Source organism: Lynx canadensis, chromosome A1 (genome assembly GCF_007474595.2).
Source record: "Lynx canadensis isolate LIC74 chromosome A1, mLynCan4.pri.v2, whole genome shotgun sequence".
Classification (NCBI taxonomy): Eukaryota; Metazoa; Chordata; class Mammalia; order Carnivora; family Felidae; genus Lynx; species Lynx canadensis.
The window spans coordinates 138,697,377-138,719,744 of record NC_044303.2 but is presented as its reverse complement, the minus strand read 5'-3'; the positions used below and the strand labels follow the sequence as shown (position 1 = coordinate 138,719,744).

At 41.6% G+C, this 22,368-nt stretch overlaps 1 protein-coding gene across 2 annotated transcripts in view; it reads right to left on the bottom strand.

Annotated features, from left to right (window-relative positions):
* The window catches only part of ARHGEF28 (Rho guanine nucleotide exchange factor 28), a 284,777-nt gene that overhangs the window by 4,385 nt on the left and 258,024 nt on the right, over positions 1-22,368 (bottom strand). For both annotated transcript variants that reach the window (XM_030322942.1, XM_030322972.1), the window contains 6 exons: positions 18,123-18,254; positions 15,101-15,201; positions 11,847-11,885; positions 11,701-11,748; positions 6,587-7,075; positions 4,973-5,273 (listed from right to left, as the gene is read on the bottom strand). In XM_030322942.1, the coding sequence (XP_030178802.1) occupies positions 4,973-5,273; positions 6,587-7,075; positions 11,701-11,748; positions 11,847-11,885; positions 15,101-15,201; positions 18,123-18,254 (1,110 nt within the window). The remainder of the gene's footprint in view (positions 1-4,972; positions 5,274-6,586; positions 7,076-11,700; positions 11,749-11,846; positions 11,886-15,100; positions 15,202-18,122; positions 18,255-22,368) is intronic.

The window sequence follows — 22,368 nt, the reverse complement described above, 5'->3', positions numbered from 1 at the left end:
CAACTATTGCCATGAGAAAAACAGTTATTTTATCCTGCGTTAAGGGCTAAACTGTATTCCCCACCTCCAAACTCACATACTCAACTCCTAACCCCCATTACCTCATAATATATTTGGAGATAGAGCTTTCAAAGAGGTAAGCGAGGTCATCAGCATGACCTAGGTGATTGGTCATCACCTAAACCAATATTACTGGTGTCCTTAAAAGAGGAGGAGATTAGGACACAGACATGCATGGGAACAAACCAAAGCAAAGACACAGGAGGAGGACAGCACTCTAGAAGGCCAGGAGACAGGCCCTCAGCAAAACGAACCCTGTCAACATCTCCATCTCAGACTTGCAGCCACTAGAATCACAACCACGAGGAAATCAGTTTCTGTTGTTTAAGCCTCCCTGTCTGGTACTTTATTACACCAGCCCTAGCAAACTAATACACCCCTCCTTTCAAATACACTTTGGTCCTTGAAGCTTATACTCTCCATTGCCAATTTCACTTTTTTTGAGAAACTGCCTGAAGGTTGTTGGCCAGCCTTCTTTCCACACAGATTACACAAATAGGGTGTGCATTTCTGAATTAGGGGATATTTTAAAAACATGAGAAATTATCATACACTCACTTCTTAAAAACTGTTACCTAAATACTAACTACAGTTTAGCTTTTTATTTGGAAATTTTTCTATTTTCTATCCTTATGTAAAAAACACACCAATGAAAGTTTAACACAGCTGTATTAAAAACAACAACACTGCCAAGATGAAATATTCTGAATACAATGCTTTGAATTTTGATAATACTTTGATGGGCACCAAATCCTAATGTGTAATAAAGGGAAACACTCTTTTGGAATCCAAATTTAATAAAATTATTCTTCTTCCAATAGCAACATGACTAATGCATAAAATTTGGCTCTTGATTTAAATTTTATCATGTGCATGGCAAAACCATAATGCTTTAACTATATTGAAAAGAAACTTTCCAGGCAACCTCAAAATAGTGAGATACAGATAAAAATATAACTGAAAGGGAGACTAAGAAGATTTCATACTAATTTCCATACCATAGAGTGTTTTGCCTGGTATTAAATGAAAAAAAAATCAAATGTAAAGTAATAGAGACACCAAATAGTTCTAGAATTCTAAAGGTAAGAGGCAAAAAAAAAAAAAAAAAAAATCACAGAAATAAGTTATCTGTTTTGCCTTTAAGAAGAATAGTAAAGTTGCGCATTTCATGGGTCCAATTACACAGCACTTGTCCTACAGGGACTATATTGTTTAAAGAAATTCAAATTTTCTGTAGTCTTATAGTCTTCTAGTAGTTTGTGTCCCTGAGTACAGATTAAGTTCTTAAAACAACCATCTCTTCCACCATAAATAAAATCAAACTCCAATTTGGATTCAATATTCAAACACCCAAGAATTGTGTTCACGAAACAACTTCCAAAATTGGAAAGTAGAGTTCTTTAAAGTGCTGACTTAAAAAATATTTACAAATAACATGGAGTTATTATTATTTTTTAATGTTTGTTTATTTTGAGAGACAGAAGGAGAACACGAGCAAGGGAAGGGCAGAGAGAGAGAGGATCCCAAGTAGGCTCCACACATAGCACAGAGCACAACGCAGGGCTCAATCTCATGACCTTGAGATCACGACCTGAACAATATCAAGAGTTGGATGCTTAACCGACTGAGCCACCCAGGCGCCCTAACACGGAGTTTTTATTATGTAACATTAGAGAAACAAATGCTCTTTAAGAAAATGTGTTTTATCTGAGGGTTGATGGGGGGTGGGAGGGAGGGGAGGGTGGGTGATGGGTATTGAGGAGGGCACCTTTTGGGATGAGCACTGGGTGTTGTATGGAAACCAATTTGACAATAAACTTCATATATTGGGAAAAAAATAAAATAAAATAAAACTAGAAAAAAAAAGAAAATGTGTTTTATGGGAAAACAGTGAAGCTGAAGGGTATTTATGGTATCTGAAGATGCTCAGAATCCATGCAAGCACTGGCCACCACGATCCCAAATATCTAGAAACATTTTCCAAATGGTAATGCTGAAAAGGAAGGAAGAAGAAAACCACCACCACAACTGGCTGTAATTGTGAACATCCCGCCAGGCATTACGGCAACATTTATTCCACTTCTACTCCAACTTCTATAAAAAGCACAATTCAAAACAGCTTTCTAGAAATTAACAATGTGCAGTGTAATGGTGAAGAGCATGGGCTCCAGAGCCAGTCTTCTTGGGCTCCATCTGGGGCTCTACCATTCACCAGCTGTGGGACCAAGTCACTATACCTCAGGTCCTCCTCCCAAATGGAGATAAGAACAGAGGCATCTCAGTGGACTGTTGCATCAAATGATTTCTCCATAGAGAAACGTAGTCCAGTCCTTCAAATGCGGTGTTATATAATTGGTGGTGGAGGCAAGTGGTGGAAGGGTAGTTCAAAATCCAATTACAACCAGAGCACAATAAAGTGGCTGGTGAAACTGACCTGAACAAACCAATGAAAATTCCCATCTACGGGACGTCTAAACACTTGCAAGAATTTAATTGACACACAACTTTTTCCGTCCGGCTTACTGTGCTAGAAATTCACATTTCCGCTGATCTGAGCTGATCATATGGACACAGTATCGGAGCACAAAAGAGCAAACCATTCCTCAAGTAGGTGTCTTAATATGGCTGACCTTAAAGCCTAAGGGTAAAATCCTCAGCACGGCATTAATGAAACATGGCTAAATGCACATTTAACAAACACACCAGCCAAGAGCATTCCAGGCAAATGTTCATCAGGATATCGTGAGCCACAGGTCCTCAGTGGTGGTCACTGAATGACCACTAACCCAGAGATTCAGCGGCAAAATGTGCCAGGGAACGCTGACGCTGCCTTGTCCTTAATTCGGGCACCGGACTGGGATTCTCTCCATCCGCACATCCTGGGCCCACGTCCCCCTCTGCCAGCCCAGAGCCTCCCCCTTGCCCCACCCCAGGGTGCGGGAGTCAGGCGAGAGCACCATCGGCAGCTTATTTTGTGCTACTTTCAATTTTAAAAGCTGTGAAAGCTCGAGAGTGGTTGGAACAATTTTATCTGGCCCTGACAACCCTCTTAAGAACGTATATCCAATTTTCATTCCACTTCTCTATCACCTCCTAATCTCTTCCCCGTCTCTCCTCCAGAAAGTGCTTATCACGTTTACCTAAACAAATATAAACAGGGTTGGTTTTTTTTTTGACTAGTTGCAAAACTCTAGTGCGTAACAGCACACATTGCATTCTGATCTAATCCCTACTTACACACACACCAGGATGTTCCTGAGAGATTCAGGCCAAGGTTGATTTTCCTCTCTTTTGCCAATGTCCTCAGTGTCCTTGGCCTACGCCGGACACACGATAACTGAAGCATAAGTACATTTTCTCAGTATTTCCCTCGGCTATCTCTAATTTCTTACATGTGGAGAGGCTGGTTTTGGATATAATCACTGTTTATTTCCTTAGTACATTTTCTATCTCCTGCAAGTGTGCTGCCAAATGTTTAAAAGCTTCATCCTTTGAAGCACAAGTCAAAAGAAAAAGATGGGAGCTATACAAAAAGAGAGAGATGCTGCTTTTAAACAAAAGCTGAATGTGGTTTAACTCACACTGAGTTTTTGAATTATACCAAAGCTGGTATGCGACACCACACTGCCAACAACATTAAAAACAATGTCAAAAGCAACTTAATGAATCAACACAGCAAAGCAACGGTCACCTAGAAAAAGCATTCTTCAACGGGGTCTCCAAAATACTAAAGTTGCAAGATAATAAAGGGGTCACGTTCTCTAAATTCTACCTATTTAAAAAAATCTCAATGAACCATTCCAGTTTATTTGTTTTTATTCAGAGGATGTTTGAAATGAAGCTTCAAAAAAGGATTTCATTCTCTCCTACACACTGACAAGAAATCAGAATGTTACAGCAGTCACAAAATAAGGCAAATTATCATCCACTATTAAAAATTCACAACTTTTGGATCCGTCACCTATCAGCTCTCAGGCAGTGTCGGAATTGTCACTCTCTAGTTCAGAGAGGCTGAGTACCTTCGAAACTTTCCTTCGCTGAGAAATTATCCCACTAACAAACTAAGAATATATATAAAGTATAGAAACAAATCTGTGTCAAGTTCTGAAGATCTCTACACTATTGCTTGTTTTATGTTTCTGAAAGATTTTGCTGTCAGTGATTTATTTCACATCCATGTGGCCAGCCATTTGTTTATTCTATTGCGTGCCATCTGTTTTTCGGTAGAGAGGTTTCAAGTTCTTCTCATTCCCTACTTCATATCCCCTAGAAAACAATTTATAATAGACATAGATTTAAATCACTTGGATTCATGTGGAGTTGGTAACTGGAGCTGCCTTTCATTTATATTTGGCAAATGCTTTAATGGGATTAGCAAATTGTGTTATTATGAGGTACTTATGGAGACACAACACTTTTTTTTTTTTTTTTTTTAACAATGACAAATGATGTTAACAGTTTCATTTTGAGGTGTTTAATAGCAGGAGAGATTTCACTAACGTTACAGGAAATTGCCCTGATAGGCCATAAAGTCCTAACACAAACCCTGTCTATATCTTTTATTTCTGAGAGCCGACTATGAGTATTGGGACGTGGTAGGGTCTACAGTGAGGAATAACTTTACCTTAAAAGTGAAGCAACTTGGTATCTATCGTTTAACCCACAGATCTGAAAACACTGTCTGGTTCTTACACCTTGGTGACATCCTCAAAGCCCTCTAACCATGTTCCAACTTGGCTAGAAGATGGCCCAGACTTCACCAAAAAGAAGTTTATGCCACAAACTCCAGCTCATCAGAACCAGTTTATTCCCTTTCTAGGACTCGCTTTGATTCACTCTGAAGAAGAGCCAACCATTCAGACAAACAGCTTCTTGCTGAAACTATACAGATGATGTTTAAAACATTAATTACCATTTTTACAAGAATCCTTGCTGCTTTGGTGGAGAGGGGGTATCTGATGACAGGACCCAGCAGCTGTCCACAGTTCATGGTTGACATCCAAGGGCTGAGAAACGTCCAGGTGGAGGTCTACTTGATTTTCACTAGTCCTTACCAAATCCGAATTAGATATATTCTGGGGATAAGTGGCATCCTGATAGACACCCGATGGAGTCGATTTGTTGTAAGTGCTAAGTGACATTTGTACTAAAGCTTCATTAATGAAGAATGAATTTTCATGACACAAACTCTCGGATCGATTAAGTTCCATTACCTGTGTAAGAAAATGTAAAAAAGTACAATAATTCCTCCAGCAATTTGTGCAAGTTTTGTAAAGTATTTATTTCTAATAGTTCTAGCCATCAAGATTTTAATAAGAGCATTAGACCTCCTCCCACCCCCTTTAAATGAGCTCGGACCAAAACTTCAACTCGCCGTGTCCAGCCTATCTTTAAAAACAAAACAAAAGCAAAAAACAAACAAAAGAACCTAGCGGGCATGCTACCACTTTCAGAGAGCACAACATTTTTCGATTTGGCTAAATAAATTGTTGAAAATATATGCACACACACGAGGTATTTGCCATAAATGTAATTTAGCCAACTCGAAAGGACAATCGTATGCATCACAGATCTTTCTTATAATCTTATCACGTTTTACAACTTTATGCACTATCGGTAAAAAGTATTTATGTGCACAGAGTGCAGCAAATTCCCGGAACAAGGAGCACTGTCAAACATGAGTAGAAGGTGTACGAATGGAAGACCATCTTTAAAAAGATTTTATATCCGGCCCAGCCACTAATTAGCATACTCATGTTAACTATTAGTGAAACAAACAGGTTTCAAATTTAATACGTCAATGTACAAAACAATAAAATTAGAGTAACAGAATAGTATCATACCTACTGAATTCAGTACCCAAAGATGCACATTAATAGCTAATTAATCCGCTAAAAGGTATATCTATATAAAACTCTGAAGGCACGATCAAGAAAAGAGGTCTTTCAAGTACAGGTAAGGCAGCACGCTCACGGTGAGCATGCCTTAGGACAAACCTTGCCTTCCTGGAAGACTTGTTTCTGTGTTTCTTCCCTTGCATAAGGGCATCACAGGGTACAACGAGCCCTTGATCCAAACAGGACCTAGGTTTTTCAAATTTCTGCAGCGTGAGCCAAGATTTCTCTGCCTGTCTCCCTAAAAGTTCTTCATTTCTTTTTTTTTTAAATATTTTTTTAAAGCTTATTCGTTTTTGAGAGACAGAGTGTGAGCAAGGGAGGGGCAGTGAGCGAGGGAGAAGAGTCTGAAGCAGGCTCCAGGCTCTGAGCTGTCGGCGCAGAGCCCGATGAGGGGCTCGAACCCAGGAACCGTGAGATCGTGACCTGAGCTGAAGTCCCACGCTTAACTGACCGGGACACCCAGGCACAGGTTCCTCATTTCTGCTACCTATAGATTAATTCTTGTGAGCTCTTAATGCCACAGCAAAACGGATACCGGATCCGGTCAATGTCGCAGGAATGACCACGACTGAACCTGTCTTTGAGAAGCTGCCTTACACACCAATTCCACAAGCACGGAAGGCCCGTACCTCTGTGCTTCCTGGAGAAAATGCTGCGGGAAGGCTACTCTGCCGACTGTGTTTCCAGCCACACAGCAGGCTCTGCTGGACCCGCATCCTCTCCCTCTCCCTCTCCACCAGGCGCTGGCCCTCCCTCAGCCGCTCCAGGTTCTGCTGGTACTCCTGGAGCTGCTGGTCCAGCTCCCCGCGGTTCCTCAACAGCAGCTCCTCCTGGGACTGGCACTCCCTCTCGCGCTCCCGCAGCCGGCTCGCCTTGGCCTCCTGCTCCCGCTGCTGCTGGTCGCACCTGCGGTGCCAGCGCCGCTGATCCTGCTGGAACTCGTACTGGAGCTTGTGGACGTTGGCCAGCTCTTCCCGCTGCTTCTCCAGGTGGCGGGCCTTCTCCTGGTCCTGAAAGAGCGGGCCCCCTCGAAAAGACGGGCCTGGGGAGAGGCTCTCCTGTTGCCGGAGAACCAGCTTGTGGACCTGGATGTGGCTATCCTGAATGGTCAAGGCCGCCTGTCAGAGCAGGGGAGAGGAAAACGGTCACGGCTTCCGCGGGCTTGGGCTTTGGGTGGGAACTACCTCTAGACACAAAAAGCACGACCAAATTATTTCCCCTTAATGTTCTGTCCTTTTTCTAAGTTATCTTCAAAGACTGACCTTAACCTTCCAAATACGCTTATCCACATTGCCTAGCAGTACCATTTGGGAATTAATACACAAAAGAAAAAAAAAAAGCACAAAAGCAATACTCATCCCTTCTTTTGGAAATGTGGTTTGTTGCTGGCTATTTGGTAATATTTAAGCAAGTCTTTTGAATAAGAATTCAGTACATAAATTCACAAGACTGCGTTCCTGCTCTATGTCTCATTCTCTGAGGTCTCTCCACTCAATAATTCATGAGAATTTAAGATTCTATATAAACCTGGTAGTATCCGTTGAGTCCCAAACCAGAAATTACTTAAGCTACATTACATACATGAAAACACAAAAATAAAAGTCAACCACTTGGAGACTTTTGGTAAATAATCTTTTTATAACATAATGCCCGAGAACAGCCGTTAATTTCATATTTAGGAGATACGTAAGTGGTAAAGCTATCTCGTTACTGTTATTTCTTTGTATTATAGCAGGAAGGTCATACGTAAAGTCCTAAGCTGAAATTCATTTGTTTAATAGATTGCTAACAGGAGGCTGGAATGATTAAGGGAACATAGATACTCTAAAGCCCAGAGGACATTACCAACCAGATTAAAAAAACATTTGGAGTTACGGTATCTGCCTATGAAAAGTTTGGCAGCATTCACAGGAAATAATTGCCAAGATTTGGAAGGATTCCACAAAACCAAAAAAAAAAAAAAAAAAAAAAAAGAAAGAAAGAAAGAAAGAAAGAAAGAAAGAAAAAAACAACCCAGTGAATGCCCTTGGAAGCTTTTAATTTTAAAAGTTCCCATTTAAAGCACAAAGAAGCACAAAAGGGACAAATTGAAAATGGCCACATACTGGGTATGTATGTGTGTTTTGACTCACTATGAGAAATTATTAGTCTCCTAGGAATAAATTCACATTTTTCTTTCCTAAGAATTTTGAAAACTGCCCATGTAACAGATGCTGGTAAGATGGGGATTTGACTAGTAGTTCTTTGTTAGAGCAACAATTCCCTGCACTTTTGAAGGTTAAAGAACTCAAGTAAATTTTAAATTGGCACTTGTCTTGAAATAAGATTCAAAAATGTACTTGCTGGGGCCTTCTGAAATAAAATTCATGTTTTTAACTTTGAACACTTACTTAAACAATTCCAAAATTGGCATGAATATTTAAGATCTTTAAGAAGTTATTAAAAAGAGAACGATTATCATTGAAAATAGTAATTACTTTATCTTTAAATATGAAATAATTAGCACATAAATAAGAAACCATTCAGGATTCTGCTGACTTAGTTCAACTGTAGACTGTACATTTATTAATTCTAATAAATTTCAAGGGCATCAGTATAGCAAAACAAACGAACATCCAGTATTTTATGTGCCCAAACTACCATAGGAAAGTACAGTGCTCATGAAAAGTTTATACCAGGCTAGTTAAGGGCTACCATGAAGCATTCCTCACATCTACTTAGCATTTGAGATGAGACCACTCTCGTCTCTAGCATCGAGGTGGAATGTGGAGACTGGATATTCATTTTCACACGTACAGTTGACCCTTATATTTGGCAAAGAGAACAGCACTTGCTTTCAAATTTAGGAAAATTCCCAATTTACTCTCTCAACTTTTCTTTGTCTTCTCCCTTCCACCTTCCCCATACCTTATCTCCAACTCTGCTCTCCTAATATAGGGATCAAGTTTCATTTTCATCTGATTTGAAAATGCTCAGGTAAAAATTTCAGTCATATGTAAGAGATACAGCTTCACAAGAGGTGAATGCTCCCTGAATAGAAATCTTTCAGAGCCCACATCCTCAGACAAGCTCAAAAGCTGAGGTTAAGAGAAGACACTGGAGAATTCAATACCTCCCTTCAATCTCATGTGGTGCAAACACCAGGTCATTTAGGTCAGCTTTTCTGAACGTTGAACCCACACAGGGTCCCATGAAAGGTTGACAAGAAGACCAGTGACCTGTCAGTGTCTTCATCAGGCAACACAAGCTGGGATACTCAGTGTTTTCATCTCCCAAAAGTTAATGAACTGTCCTCAAACTATATCCATTTTCCCGTTAAAATATAAAAGGGACGTTTGTTTTACATGATGAATCAACTCAAAGACCAGCTATCCCAGACCAGCACATTTAATGTCAGATGCCAAAGGTACTCCCACTACATCTTGAACAGCACAAGGATGCTTGCTATTGCCACAGTTACTTAACACATTTCCAGAAGACAAAGTATAAGCCAAGAAAATAAAATGATGTAAGTACTGAAGAATAACCATAATATCATTACTTTCAAATTTTAACTTTCTACCTGGAGTATTCTAAAGAATAGAACTGTTGAAACAAAAACATCTTCTTTTTATCTAAAATAAGAGATGACTAACAGCATTTTCCCTAAGAGGACACTAATTACTGCAGAGGTGACAATTCTACCCAAATTCATTCATAAATAGGAAATTTTAATTAATCAGTCCTGGTACAAGGGTAAGAAACTTGCCAGAGTGAGTCAAATCTCTTATGAAAGAATATATAGATGAGTAAAGAAAAGAACAAGAAGAGACCATCACCATAATATATTCAAATAGAATCCAAAATTTTAATTATTAAGGTGGTGCTACCAGAACAATAGATACATGATCAATAAGACATAAAAGAAGTCTTGATGCGGTCAAAATACACATAAGAAAACATTAAATGGAGCATGACTTTACACTTTTTTCTGGTGAAAACTTACAGTCATACTTAACTTTTTTCTTTTGAGAGAGAGAGAGAGAGAGAGAGAGACAGGGCAAAAGTGAGCAAGGGGCAGAGAGAGAGAGAGAGAGAGAGAGAGAGAGCGAGCGAGCGAGCCCTGTAAGGGGCAGACAATGAGAGAGAAGTGAGGCTCATCCAGGGCTCAGGTTTTTACCTGAAGCGGGACTTGTGTTCACCCGATGTGGTGGGACTCCAACTCACAAACTGTGAGATCGTGACCTGAGCCAAAGCCGGATGCTTAATGACTGAGCCACCCTGACACCCAACTTTATTTTCTATTAATATTCAACAGGTAAAAGATACGAAGCATGAATGGCTTCTAAGCCAGTGGCCGGGGGGAGTTCAGTTTCAACAGTAATCAAAGAAATGAAAATTAAGATCATCAGACACCTTGACCTATTTTTAAACTGAGGAGAAGGAGACAGGGGGTGTTGATAGGATTATTTGGGTAATACCTATTAAAAACCTAAAAAAAAAAAAAAATTTTAGTCATTTATCCTAAAGAAACATGCAGCTATGTTAAGAGGTTAATATACAAGAATATCTAACAGACTTCCTACAGAAGTATAGCTATGAAGAATCGGACAAACTCTGGGATGCATGGGTGGCTCAGCTGGTTACGCATCAGACTTTTCATTTCGGCTCTGGTCATGCTTTTGCAGTTCGTGAGTCCAAGCCCCGCATCGGGCTCTGCACTGACGGTGTAGACACTGACAAGTGCCTGCTTGGGATTCTCTCTCTGCCCCTCCCCTGCTCACCTTGTTTCCCTTTCTCTCTCCCTCTCTCAAAATAATAAACTTTAAAAACTAATAATAATAAAAAGAACTGGACAAATTCCATAGACTTGAATATTATACAGCCTCTAAATACTGTGCTACAGAGTAAGAGCTGAACATGTAGCAAAGTACATGTTATGGAAGAGCATGTATAAAATAATTTTTAAAAATTAGAGGGATATACACCAATGTAACAAGGATAATTCTCTCTATAGAATCACAAGCCATTTTATTTACTTACATCCTCAAATTTTTCTTCCAATTTATCCATGACGCTAACATTGCTTTTATATCATCAAAATGCTTTTAATCATAAATTGAGCAATCGGATGTATTTGGCCTTTCTTGTGCATGACCTAAGGGATCATCCAACCCTGTAATCCTCAATGCAACCATTTTTTGTGCCTGCCTTTCCTTGAAAGACAGTGAGCCATTCGACGATAGGCCTTGTGGTTCATCTGCCTTTGTGTGCTCAGCCCTTAGCGTAGCACCAAGCAGAGAGAAGGCACTCAATAAATGCTGGGTGGATGAACAAACTAACGAATGAAAGAGCACATGAATTATTTAAGTGCTCAAAAGGCCCAAGTCCACATGTGGAAGTGAAAAAAGTTTAGGTGTGAATTTAAGTTTTCACCAGAAAATGTGAAGTCATGCTACACTCACCTAAGAGTTTCACTGTAAGCTTCAGGCCAGGTCACAGTCATCAATATTTTTTAAAGATATGAACCGTTTTATGGTTTCAGAGAAGAATGTTACAAAAAGTAGTGGTGTTGCCTTGTGATTACAAAACCAGGTGAAGTTCAATGCAACTAGAGGAATTACACTTCGGGAATTGGCATTCTTTTAAGATCGTTGACTGCCTCTCGTATGTTCTAATTTGTAATGGCCGGGAGTCATCAAATAAAATGAATTGCATTAAGAGAAAACATTCACAAGGTCAAAGAATAGAGGAGCACAGTTACCTGAAGGCTATATAAGAGCCGGGTTAAATTCTGTATCGCTTGTATAATCTGGAAAATAAGATCGGGAAAGTCAAATACTTGAAAAAGCATTCGTTATCCAAAAATAACAAGAGGATGAGGATATATTTCAGGTATGCATAGCTCACCTCTGACTGTGAAGCACCTGGGAAACTTCTATATTCCACCTAAAATATGTAAAGAACAAGAAAATGAAATCGCACTACTTTTGAAAAGCTACACTCAGTGTCCAAAATGTATGACCTCAAGTAAATCACTTCACTCCCTCAAAAGTCTTCTATGATGACCCTCTTTCCTTGCCAGAAATCAAAGCCTACAGAATTAAACAACCGCTCAGTGAGAGCCCCATCTGTGCAAACTCTGTATGTGACATACATGGTAACTTTTCCCCCAAACATCTCTTTAAACAACAAGGGATGACAGTCGGTAAGTTCTGTACTCTCTCCGTAAGTGATGATATTTACCTTGTGGACACCACACTGTCACGTGAGCTCTCGGTGCCCAGGCTGAAGCCGGCCCTCAGACCAGGCTGGCTCCCTGCATTCTGGAGGCCAGATTTGGAAGCTAGAGAACATCACGCCTGACTTCTTGCTCCCTATATCCATGTTTAAGATTCACAAAGCTTGGGGCGCCTGGGTGGCTCAGTCGGTTGAGCGTCCGACTTAAGCTCAGGTCACGATCTCACGGTCCGTGAGTTTGAGCCCCGCGTCAGGCTCTGGGCTGATGGCTCAGAGCCTGGAGCCTGCTTCGGATTCTGTGTCTCCCTCTCTCTCTGCCCCTCCCCCGTTCATGCTCTGTCTCTCTCTGTCTCAAAAATAAATAAATGTTAAAAAAAAATTAAAAAAAAGATTCACAAAGCCAAGACAGTCAATGGTTGGGAGAGGAAATCAGACTCAGAGGTGGCTCAAGGATGAGCACCTAGCTGGCCGGCTCCAGATCCTACTGTGAGTTCACTGGAACCGTCTGGGATTGCCTTAGTAAATGTACTAACAGCAGAGGCCATCAGTGAGGCTGGAGACCATCTGCTCCTGGGGGAAGGGTTCTGTGTCTCATTGTCTCTCTAAGGCACACATTAGAGACACATGCAGGTAGTAAGGATTTCCAGTTTCCAGAATTGAACTGAACAATTGTCTGTTCAGGTATCGTCCGTCTTCTTTCACTAGGATGTAAGGCAACAAGTAGCAGGAGTTCTTATGTGCATTCAGTGCTGTAACTGCAAATTTAACAACGAAGCCTGGCATCTAATGGACACTCACACTGCATTCTATAAATAAATACTGACGCTCGCTATGTACTCCACTCTTTACGCTATAGGAGATCATCAGATTCCATGCCCGCCTAGAGCCTATCTTGTATAGTGCTTTCTCTTATCTGAGCAGCTTTAAATTGAAACCACAGGGAACAGTCAGCCGTGGTAATGTTCTCAGGTAACTTTGGACTTGTTAAATTCAATTAGTTCAGGCTAGTGAAACTTTAATGAAATAGCCACATCCCTTCTTACCCCTCTCCCACACTCTTCCCGGGCCATAAAAGATTTCATCACTAAGCAGAACCTCTAATACAGGAAGGATAAGGGAGGGAAAAGGACATGAAGTTTAGAGTCATTAGATCTGTACCCAAGTCCCCTCCACACCCGCAATTGGGCTAAAAACTCCCATTCTCTAAAGAGTTCTAGAGTTCTCTCTGCTCTTGTGGTTCTGTCCTTGCTGCACAGTCCATTGCCTTTGTAATAAGAAAATCGTACGGTATAGAATTTTTATACTCTATAAAAATCAGAAACATAGAAATGAGCTGGATTATGCTACATGCGGTTACATATTCCCCAGAACCGCGAAGTTGGAAAGGACAGACAGGGTCAATGTCGTATTTTTCACGGAGTCAGTCCACCACCTTGTGGTGAATGTATAGAGTTGCAGCGGTTGAGTTACACACAGGATGCTGCACCATTTGCAGCACTCATTTTTAAATTTCTTTCCAATTTTCGTGTTAAGCCTTACCTTATTAAGGAAGCTAATTACAACATATCCATTGCACACTTTTTTCCTACGTCTGATTTCAGGTGATCCTGCCCTATTTGTCAGTTCATTTTCTCAAATGCCTTATGAAAGTTCTTCCAGATAGGTTCACCCAACGAGGAACCTTCACACCTCATTTCACTTACCTGTGACTGAATCCTGGAAGGAAAAAAGACCTTGGGAGTGGGAGTCACCACAGGGTCCGTTCAAGAAAAAAACTATTCCTAGCTAACCAGCCCTCTTACCCTCCCTCTCTGCCTCTACGACAAAAGCAGTTGGAAGCTACAGACTGAAAAGTGAAGGCCACACTGAAAAGGAAGAAAAGCAGGAACATTTTAAGAAAAAAGTAAGTCAGAAAGCTTACAGTCAGTGAAGTAAAATACTGCATTCCGTTTTTTATTTTGGCCTATGAAGATCTTTAAAACAACAACAACAACAACACTAAATCACAGCCATATTTTTTACGGATTTTTAAAAAAATCTTTGGACTTGAAGTCTCAGCCACGTATAATATTTGCAAAAATATATAATACGTACATTAGTACACAAAGATAGGACATCTGTCATTTTTCCACATTAGCACATATTGGTGCATGATAATGTGCCTAATTTGAAATTAGAGAAAACTAAAACTCTCGAGCCCCAGCCAACCCTGGGGAGGCCACTCAGCACCTCCCAGATTCATATTCTTATTCCCTCTTTCTGACATCCCAGGCTCATTTGAAGGGAATAGGAAGTTTCATGATTTAACTTTTCAAAGAGTGGTATATACTACATGTAAACTGTGTCCAAAAAGGAGAGGCATTTAGAACCAGTTTGCCCCAAGCAAAAAAATGGTGAGGTTGATTAGAAGTCTCCCCCCAAAAAAAGTAGGTGACAATGTGGGCGGAGACAGGAAAACAACCTGAAATGAGAGGAAGATAAAAGAACGTGCAAGCAGCAACAGTATTTGAAGTCAAAATTCTTTCTGCCGCTTTAGTGTCCCTTGGTTGCCTAGAGACCCCGACAGACGCCAGGGGCACCTCTCAGCCAAGAGTTGCTAAGTGTAGCAGGTGAAAAGGCAGAGGTTTGCAGGGCGGAGAGCAGAAGGGAGACCAGAAGTAAGAGTGCGCAGACACACAAACAATCGAGTTTTAAAACCGTTTAATAACTTTCCAATCATTTCTTTGTTTACACCTACATGAATAGGAAGAGTGAGAACATTTTAAGAGGATTTAAGTGAGAAAGCTTAAATATGAGTACCGAAATCGAGAACAATGCAGAAGAATGCTTTCATACCACTCACTGCCACGGACAGACCAGGACCTGTGGTTATTTTATTACACAAAGTAACTGGTGCCATTTACTAACAAATCAGTTCACAATACCTTCTCCCCTGCATCAGAGACCGCCAGGTCGGTTCCCACACCCTGGGTCCCAGGATCCACATCCCAACAGCCTCTTCCTCCTGTCCTTTCTGTGACTAGTGCTGGAAGCACACCATTGAGACAGAAACAAAAAGGACATCATCAAACAGCAGCCAGCGCACCGGGTTCTTTTGCACGCAGCTGACACGGACTTCAAAATAAGGAACACAAAATCCCACGTATCACATACTCTCATACAAGATGCTGAAACAATGCAAAGCACAGTGTCCCTGCCCTCGGGGAGCTTACATGCTATTAGATACCAAACTGACAAACGGCAGCAATTATCACCCATCTTTTTTTCTTTTTTGCAGACAGGTGCTCATGTGAGGCTGGTGATACCGAGAGGGGTATATGCTACATCTCACTTTCACTTACTCGGATAAAGCTGCTGGGGAGAAGGAAATTGAAAACAGGCACTGGAGAACAAAAAGCAAGGGCTGGCAGACCCAGGTCGAAGGAGACAGCTCGGTGAAAGGCTCCTCTGCGGCCCGTGTAAGAACAGCAGACCATAAAGAAGGCTTAGAAGGAGTAATCCAACAACAGGAGTGAAATATCTTTCTGAGCAGCGTGAAGATGGTGAATACTTTATGAGCCCATAGTCCTACAAAAAGGAAACTGTCCCTATCTCCAAACAACTCTTGAAAAACAATTTCCAAGTGTTTTTTTCTCATAACACTTGTTTAGAATCTAGATTCATAACAGTTGTAAATACGGTGTATTTAACCTATGAAACGCAGAAATATTTCTAGACCAGAAATATTTTTAAGTACCAAACACGGATTTCACTCCATCCATTAGATCTCTGCTGGTACAATTTGATTTCTTTACCCATGTGAACTCAGTTAAAACTTAGACTGTGCTCACCTTACCCCGATTTAAACTAGACTTTCCAAAGCAGTTTCACACCCACCATTTCATTAGAAAAATGTCCAGTCAGGGCCCTGGTGAAATATTCACTTTGGGACACTGTTTATCACACAGTGCTATCTTGAAACTTTCTTTCTGATGGAGGAAATGCTTTTTTCGCCTTTTCTAAATGCAAATCCCCAGGACCCCAAAGGCCACTTCTATTACAAAGAATTTTTTGTTTAAGCTGAAACTGCTTCAGATTAAATCAGCTAAAAATTAACTTCATTTTGCCCAAGTCAGTAAATGCTTTTCACTTATAGTGAAGGGACATTCTACAGAAATTTTCCACCACTCAAAAAATGGTTCCACTACTTGGTATTACCCTTACTTCTTAGAGAGATACCCAACACGTTACCAAAGAATTAGCCCTTCTCACACTCTCCCTCCCCACCACCCCATACAAATGAGAACCAGCAATGGGCAAAGAACCCCATGGTGAGCCAAATTATCAGGTGCCTCTGTTTCTTATTCAATTTCAGGTCTCCAGAACTTTTTCAGGAGTAGGTTATAGTGACCCACCTTATTAGGTATATCGAGAACTAAAAATTGAAGGCCTTGCTTGGCGGATGACCTCAGATTGGCATGGGCCTGACTTAGAAGGACCCAGTCCTCCAAGTGAAACAAAGAACTGACCCAGTCAGTTACAGACCCTCATTAAAAACAGTATTTGCTCTGGCCAACCTTATAAAGAGAATCTAAGTCTTATAGCACCATCCTCCAACCCGGCCCACAAATGACTAGGTCTTTGGGGGTACAGGACCCTATCAACCTGCCCCTGCCTACATGGATCCTGGTATCAGGGCAAATAGTCTAATGGTTTTGGCAGATGTCATGGGTGTCCCCGGGCACTCTCCCAAATCCTGGGAGATACAGGTACAGATGGGAGAACAGGGAGGGAAGGTACGGCCATGTGCCCCTGAGCAGCTGCAAGAGCCACGGGGAGCCTCTCCTCTCTGGCTGTCCCTGGGGGGAGGCTGAGAGCAGCAGAGCCCTCCTGTATTTTTAGACGGAACTCCCTCAATGGCATAATGAGTTTTTTTCTTTTAAAAGGAAATCACCCAGGGCAGTACAACTCCCTTGATGAATCGGGGTTGTGTCAAAATGAAAAACATATGTGCACTTTCTGAAACTAGAAATGCAGGATGGGATAAAGCGAAATTTGAGGGAGCAAGATAATTCTTAGTGATTTCAAAAATGGACAGAATTTTAAAACTGTACTGCGTCCGTGTATCTTGATCAACCATGGGATGTTGATAAAGAAATTCAAGGACAATTTAATCCTCTCTCATCTCTAGCTACTAAAGACGTTTTATCTTGTGCATAATAAGGCCTGGTGGAAGGAAGGTTTTTATCACCCAAATACAAGGAAAAATAAACCCTCCATGCTCTTCTCTCAGAAAGCTGTAGGGAAGTAAATATTCAGCTTCCGTATAGAATATCATGGGGTTCTGAGAAATCACCTAATTCTCTACATGCTGTCTTTCTGTATTTAAAATATATGCAACAGGGCTTTTTATAAACGAATTCTGATCTGAACCAAAGCGTATAATGACGCCGATCAAGAATTTTTGGCACTTCTGCCTTTAACCACAACACCAAACCCTGTGTCTGCGGGGAAGGTGTTGCAGCCTAGCTTTCTGGCGTATGGCTTCTCAGGTGAGGACGCCTACAGGAGGTTAAGTTCAAGGGTTTGTTCTCTCGTGAACTGCAGAGACCCATTTCCAAACAACCAAAAGTTTAAAAGTTCTTTCAAAACCATATTCCAAATTGTACTCAGTAAGTCAAATCAAAAATGAAGCAGGGTCAGGTTTGGGGAAGGTACAAAGCTTGCCTGGGTATGAGAGCAGTAGAACCCACCAACTATTCTTGAAATCCTTGTCCTGGGAATGCCAGTGCCGTTATCGTAAATAAATCAGGCTAGCATATTTATTCTCAGGTTTTCTCGGACTTAAAAAAAATACATCAAGTCTCCTCCAAATAGGGACAGAGTCGTTGCCTTCATTTCCTATGACCACTCTATGCTCCAGAGATTGTGTTCAGGCTCACGGCAAAGGCCTGTACTTTCACTTACAAGCTGTAGAAGATCCTGGCACGTCAGGGGGACCCAGCGTATCTGTCAAGGCAGATTCTCTGCAACCTTCCTCGGATGACTGGCATGCATCGCCCGTCTGTGAGGCCTTCACTGCAACCTGCAGGCTCTCGGCTAAAAAGGAGAAAGAAGACAAAATTTAAAAACCAAATACACGTAGTTTAATCTAGACGAAGTGTTGGCAAACTCTATTTGGCCTGTGTCTATTTTTATACGGCCCAGGAGCTAAAAATGGTTTTTATATTTTAAAGAGTTGTTAAAATACACAATACACGCACACACATGCACAAAAAAGAATGTGTCCCAGAAACCGCATGTGGCCTGCAAAGCCTCAAGTATTTACTATCTGGCTCATTACAGAAAAAAGTTTGCCAAAAGGCGACCTATACCAATACTTTTAGCATCATTTTATGATAGAGAATTAATAAAAAGATGTGCTATATAAAAAAGTCTCAAATTTAACTTTCCGTTACATTAAGTATGCTGAAAAACTTTCTGTAATTCCATTCATTTAAATATGATTTCAGGCATAAACGTTTTAAAACCTACTAGTCAGAGAGACTAGCTCTTCTTCAAAACAGAATTTCCCCAACTGTACCTTAAAAAATGCAGATTTCCAAAATGTACCTAGACCTACTAGATCAGATTCTCCGAGGGAAAAGACAAAGAATTTGCATTTTAAACAAGCACAAAAGGCTGCTCTTAGGATCTGGTAAGACTGGGAAACACTACACCAAGAAAGTGATGTTTTTATTTATGCTACATGCTTTCAACTAGCATGTGAATGGTACAGTTTTAAAGGCCCTATAAATATGTCTAAAACATCGTGTCCAGTGTTGGAATTTAGCAAATGCTCATTGAGCACCTACGCTGTTCTAGGGGCTCCTGGGCATGTGATTAACTAATTAGGAGAGTATGAGACGGAAAGAGGAAACAGACACTTGCAAGTAACTACATACAAGGTAGCATGTGATCAGTGCTGAGTTCTATCATCCAGTTTATTAGAGTACCATAAAATGCTCCAGGAATGCTACGGAGCAAAACAGTTGCATTAGCCGCTGGAATTAGGAAGAAGTTACTAAAGGAAATGACAACTGAGTAGAATCTTGAAGGATGAACGGGATTCAAGAGATAGAGACAAAAGAGGAGAAAGAGAAGAAAAGCCATCCAATAAAGCAACCACCTAGGGAGACCATTCAAGGTGCATTACTGAACTGTTTTTTATTTTCCCCCCAGAGATAAAGACCTCACCCTGATTAAGAATTCCTGCTAGGGGTTCCTGGGCGGCTCAGTCCATTAAGCATCTGACTCCTGGTTTCGGCTCAGGTCATGATTTCACGGTTCATGAGTTCGAGCCCCACACTGGGCGTTCTTGCTGACCGTGTGGGAACCTGCTTGGGATTCTCGCTCTCCCTTTGTCTCTGCCCCTCCCCCACTCACTCTGTCTCTAAATTAATTGATCAATTAATTAAAAGAATTCCTGCTAGATCTCGGAGTACTGATGAACAGCGACTCAGGGTAGGTCAGGCAGTACCTCAACTGTTTGGTGTTCTCTTAAGCAGCTGGGTCCCCTCCTATTCCCGAGCGCCTACACAACACAGAGGGCCAGATGAATTAAGGCAGAGGGACCTAACAGCAGGCATCGCTCACAGTTCTGATGGCAGAAGAGGTGAAAGCCACCGGCTAAAAATTGAGAGGGGGTGACTTACCCAATAAAGACATTATCAAGGACCAGAGGGTCACTCGAAAGTACTTGTAGCTTTATTTCTAAAATATACCTTGCATTGATCCACTTCCCTCTACTTCCACTGTCAACAGTCCCAACAACCCCCATCAGCTCCTGTAACTGCCTCCCAACCATCTCTGGCAAATGGGTCTCCCTCACTCTGCTCCCCTGCCGGCAGCCAGCAATCTTTTCGAGACGTGTGATCGTGCCACACCCATGATTAAAAGCCACCAATAACTTCCCATCAAGCGTGGAATAAGATATTTCTTTAACCAGAGCCTATAAACATCTATCTCTGCTCACCCAGGCAACCTCACCTCATCTACTTCCCTGAGTGCTGCCGCCCTTCCTTCCTTCTACCCTTGAACATGCCACGCTCACTCCACACACGAGGGCATTGCACCCACTCGGTCCTTGCCCAGGAGTGGTTCTCCCCCGTATCTCCAGACAGCTGGCTTCTTCTCACCTTTCTGTTCTCATGTCAAAAAAATCATCCCCTCAAAGAGGTCTTCCCTGGCTTCTCTAACACAGAGCCTTCACCTCACCCCAATCTTATTTTCTTGTGACTTTCTGAAATTACTTTGTTTCCTTAGGTACTGCCTGTCTTCCCCCCACTAGAAGTTTTTATCGCCCTCTTTTTTTTTTTTTTTATTGAAGTGTAGTTGACAATGTTGTATTAGTTTCAGGTGTGCACCATAGCTAGTCCACAATTCTCTACATTATGCTGCGCTCACCGCAAGTGTAGCTGTCATCTGTCACCATGCAATACCATACAATACCACTGATTAGATTCCCTAGGCTCTACCTTTTATCCCTGTGATTTCGTCATTCCGTAACTGGGAGCCCGTACCTAACCAGAAGTTATGAAAGGATTACTTCCATCAGCACCAACAACAAAGCACAGGGTCGAGGCTGAATGAATGAATGAATGGATGAATGAACCCATCAGTTGACCCCTCTTCAGACAACCTCTACGCCCTTCTCATGACGTCGGTTTCCTCATCAAATAAAGATGATAGAATGCCCTGATTTCTAAATTCTCCTCCAGAGATAATATTCTGAGACCCTGAGCCAGGGCTTGGCAAGCTTTTTCTGCCAAGGAGCACATTTTAAATAGTTTAGGCTTTGTGGGGCATAGGATCTCTGTTGCAGTTATTCATCTTGTTTTCTCTCTCAAACCCATTGTCCCTGTCACCTCCAAGCTATTGTCCCTCACCCCCAGACCCCTTTTTTCCTTTAGTTTCATGGCATCCGATTATACCACTCACTACCCCTCCTTGTTGTCACTCATCTACAGACTCCTTGAACAATTTAGCACCTGGTGCAAGTTCTCTCCCTTTCCCCAATGCCACTCTTGTCAGAATTCTCAGGAATTTCAGTTTTATGAACATAGACCTTCCAATACCTTGGCCTCATGTCTCCTTGACTTTCTCCTTTCCCCAGTGATCTCATCCCCCACCCTACCTCGGTCAAACCCCCAGTTATATCCTAGACTTTTTAAAAACATTTTTTAAATTAGGTTTCTTTATTTTTGAGAGGCAGAGACAGAGCGCGAGTGGGGGAGGGTCACAGAGACAGAGGGAGACACAGAATCTGAAACAGGCTCCAGGCTCTGAGCTGTCAGCACAGAGCTCGATGCTGGGGCTCGAACTCACAAACTGTGAGATCATGACATGAGCCAAAGTCGGACGCTCAACCGAATGAGCCACCCAGGTGCTCCTAGACTTTTTTCTTTTTTAATGTTTGTTTATTTTTGAGAGAGAGGGAGACAGAAGATCCAAAGCAGACTTCACACTCTCAGTGCAGAGCCCGATGCACGGCTCAAGCTCATGAAGCATGAGATTATGACCTGAGCCAAAGTCGGACGCTTAACTGACTGAGCCACCCAGGAACCCTCCGGGGGGCTCCTTTTAAAACACACATCAAGTCAATGCGCTACTCAAACCCTCTAATGCTTCCCATGCCCCTCAGAATGAAATTCAAACTCCTCACTGACCTCCATCTGGTCCCTGTAATCTGAGCGCTAGTTGGCTCTGACTCATCGGCCACTCACCACCCCTCCCTTCACTCTACCTGCACAGTCCTCCTGGCCATTCCTCAGGCTTGGCACTCACCTGCCTTGGAACCTTTGCATCCTCTGTTCTCTGTGTCTGCAACATTCTTTCCCCAGATGTCTACGTGGCTTTTTCACTTCCCTTATGTCTGCTTACATATCACCTTACCAAAGAGGCCTTTCTTGGTCACTTTAACGCAAAGAGAACCTCCCCACTCGATCTCTCTACTCCCTCTCCTGTTCATCTTTTAAAAAAAAAAAAAAATAGGGTTCAGACTTTATGACAATCTACCTTAAAGCAATTGTCCTCCACTGTTTCTCAAATAAGACTGCCTCATTTTTTATTGAAGTATCATTAACACACCACATCACATTAGTTTCAGGTTTACGGTATAGTGATTCAACAATTCTATACATTACTCACTGCTAAGCACTGGAAGTGTGTTCTT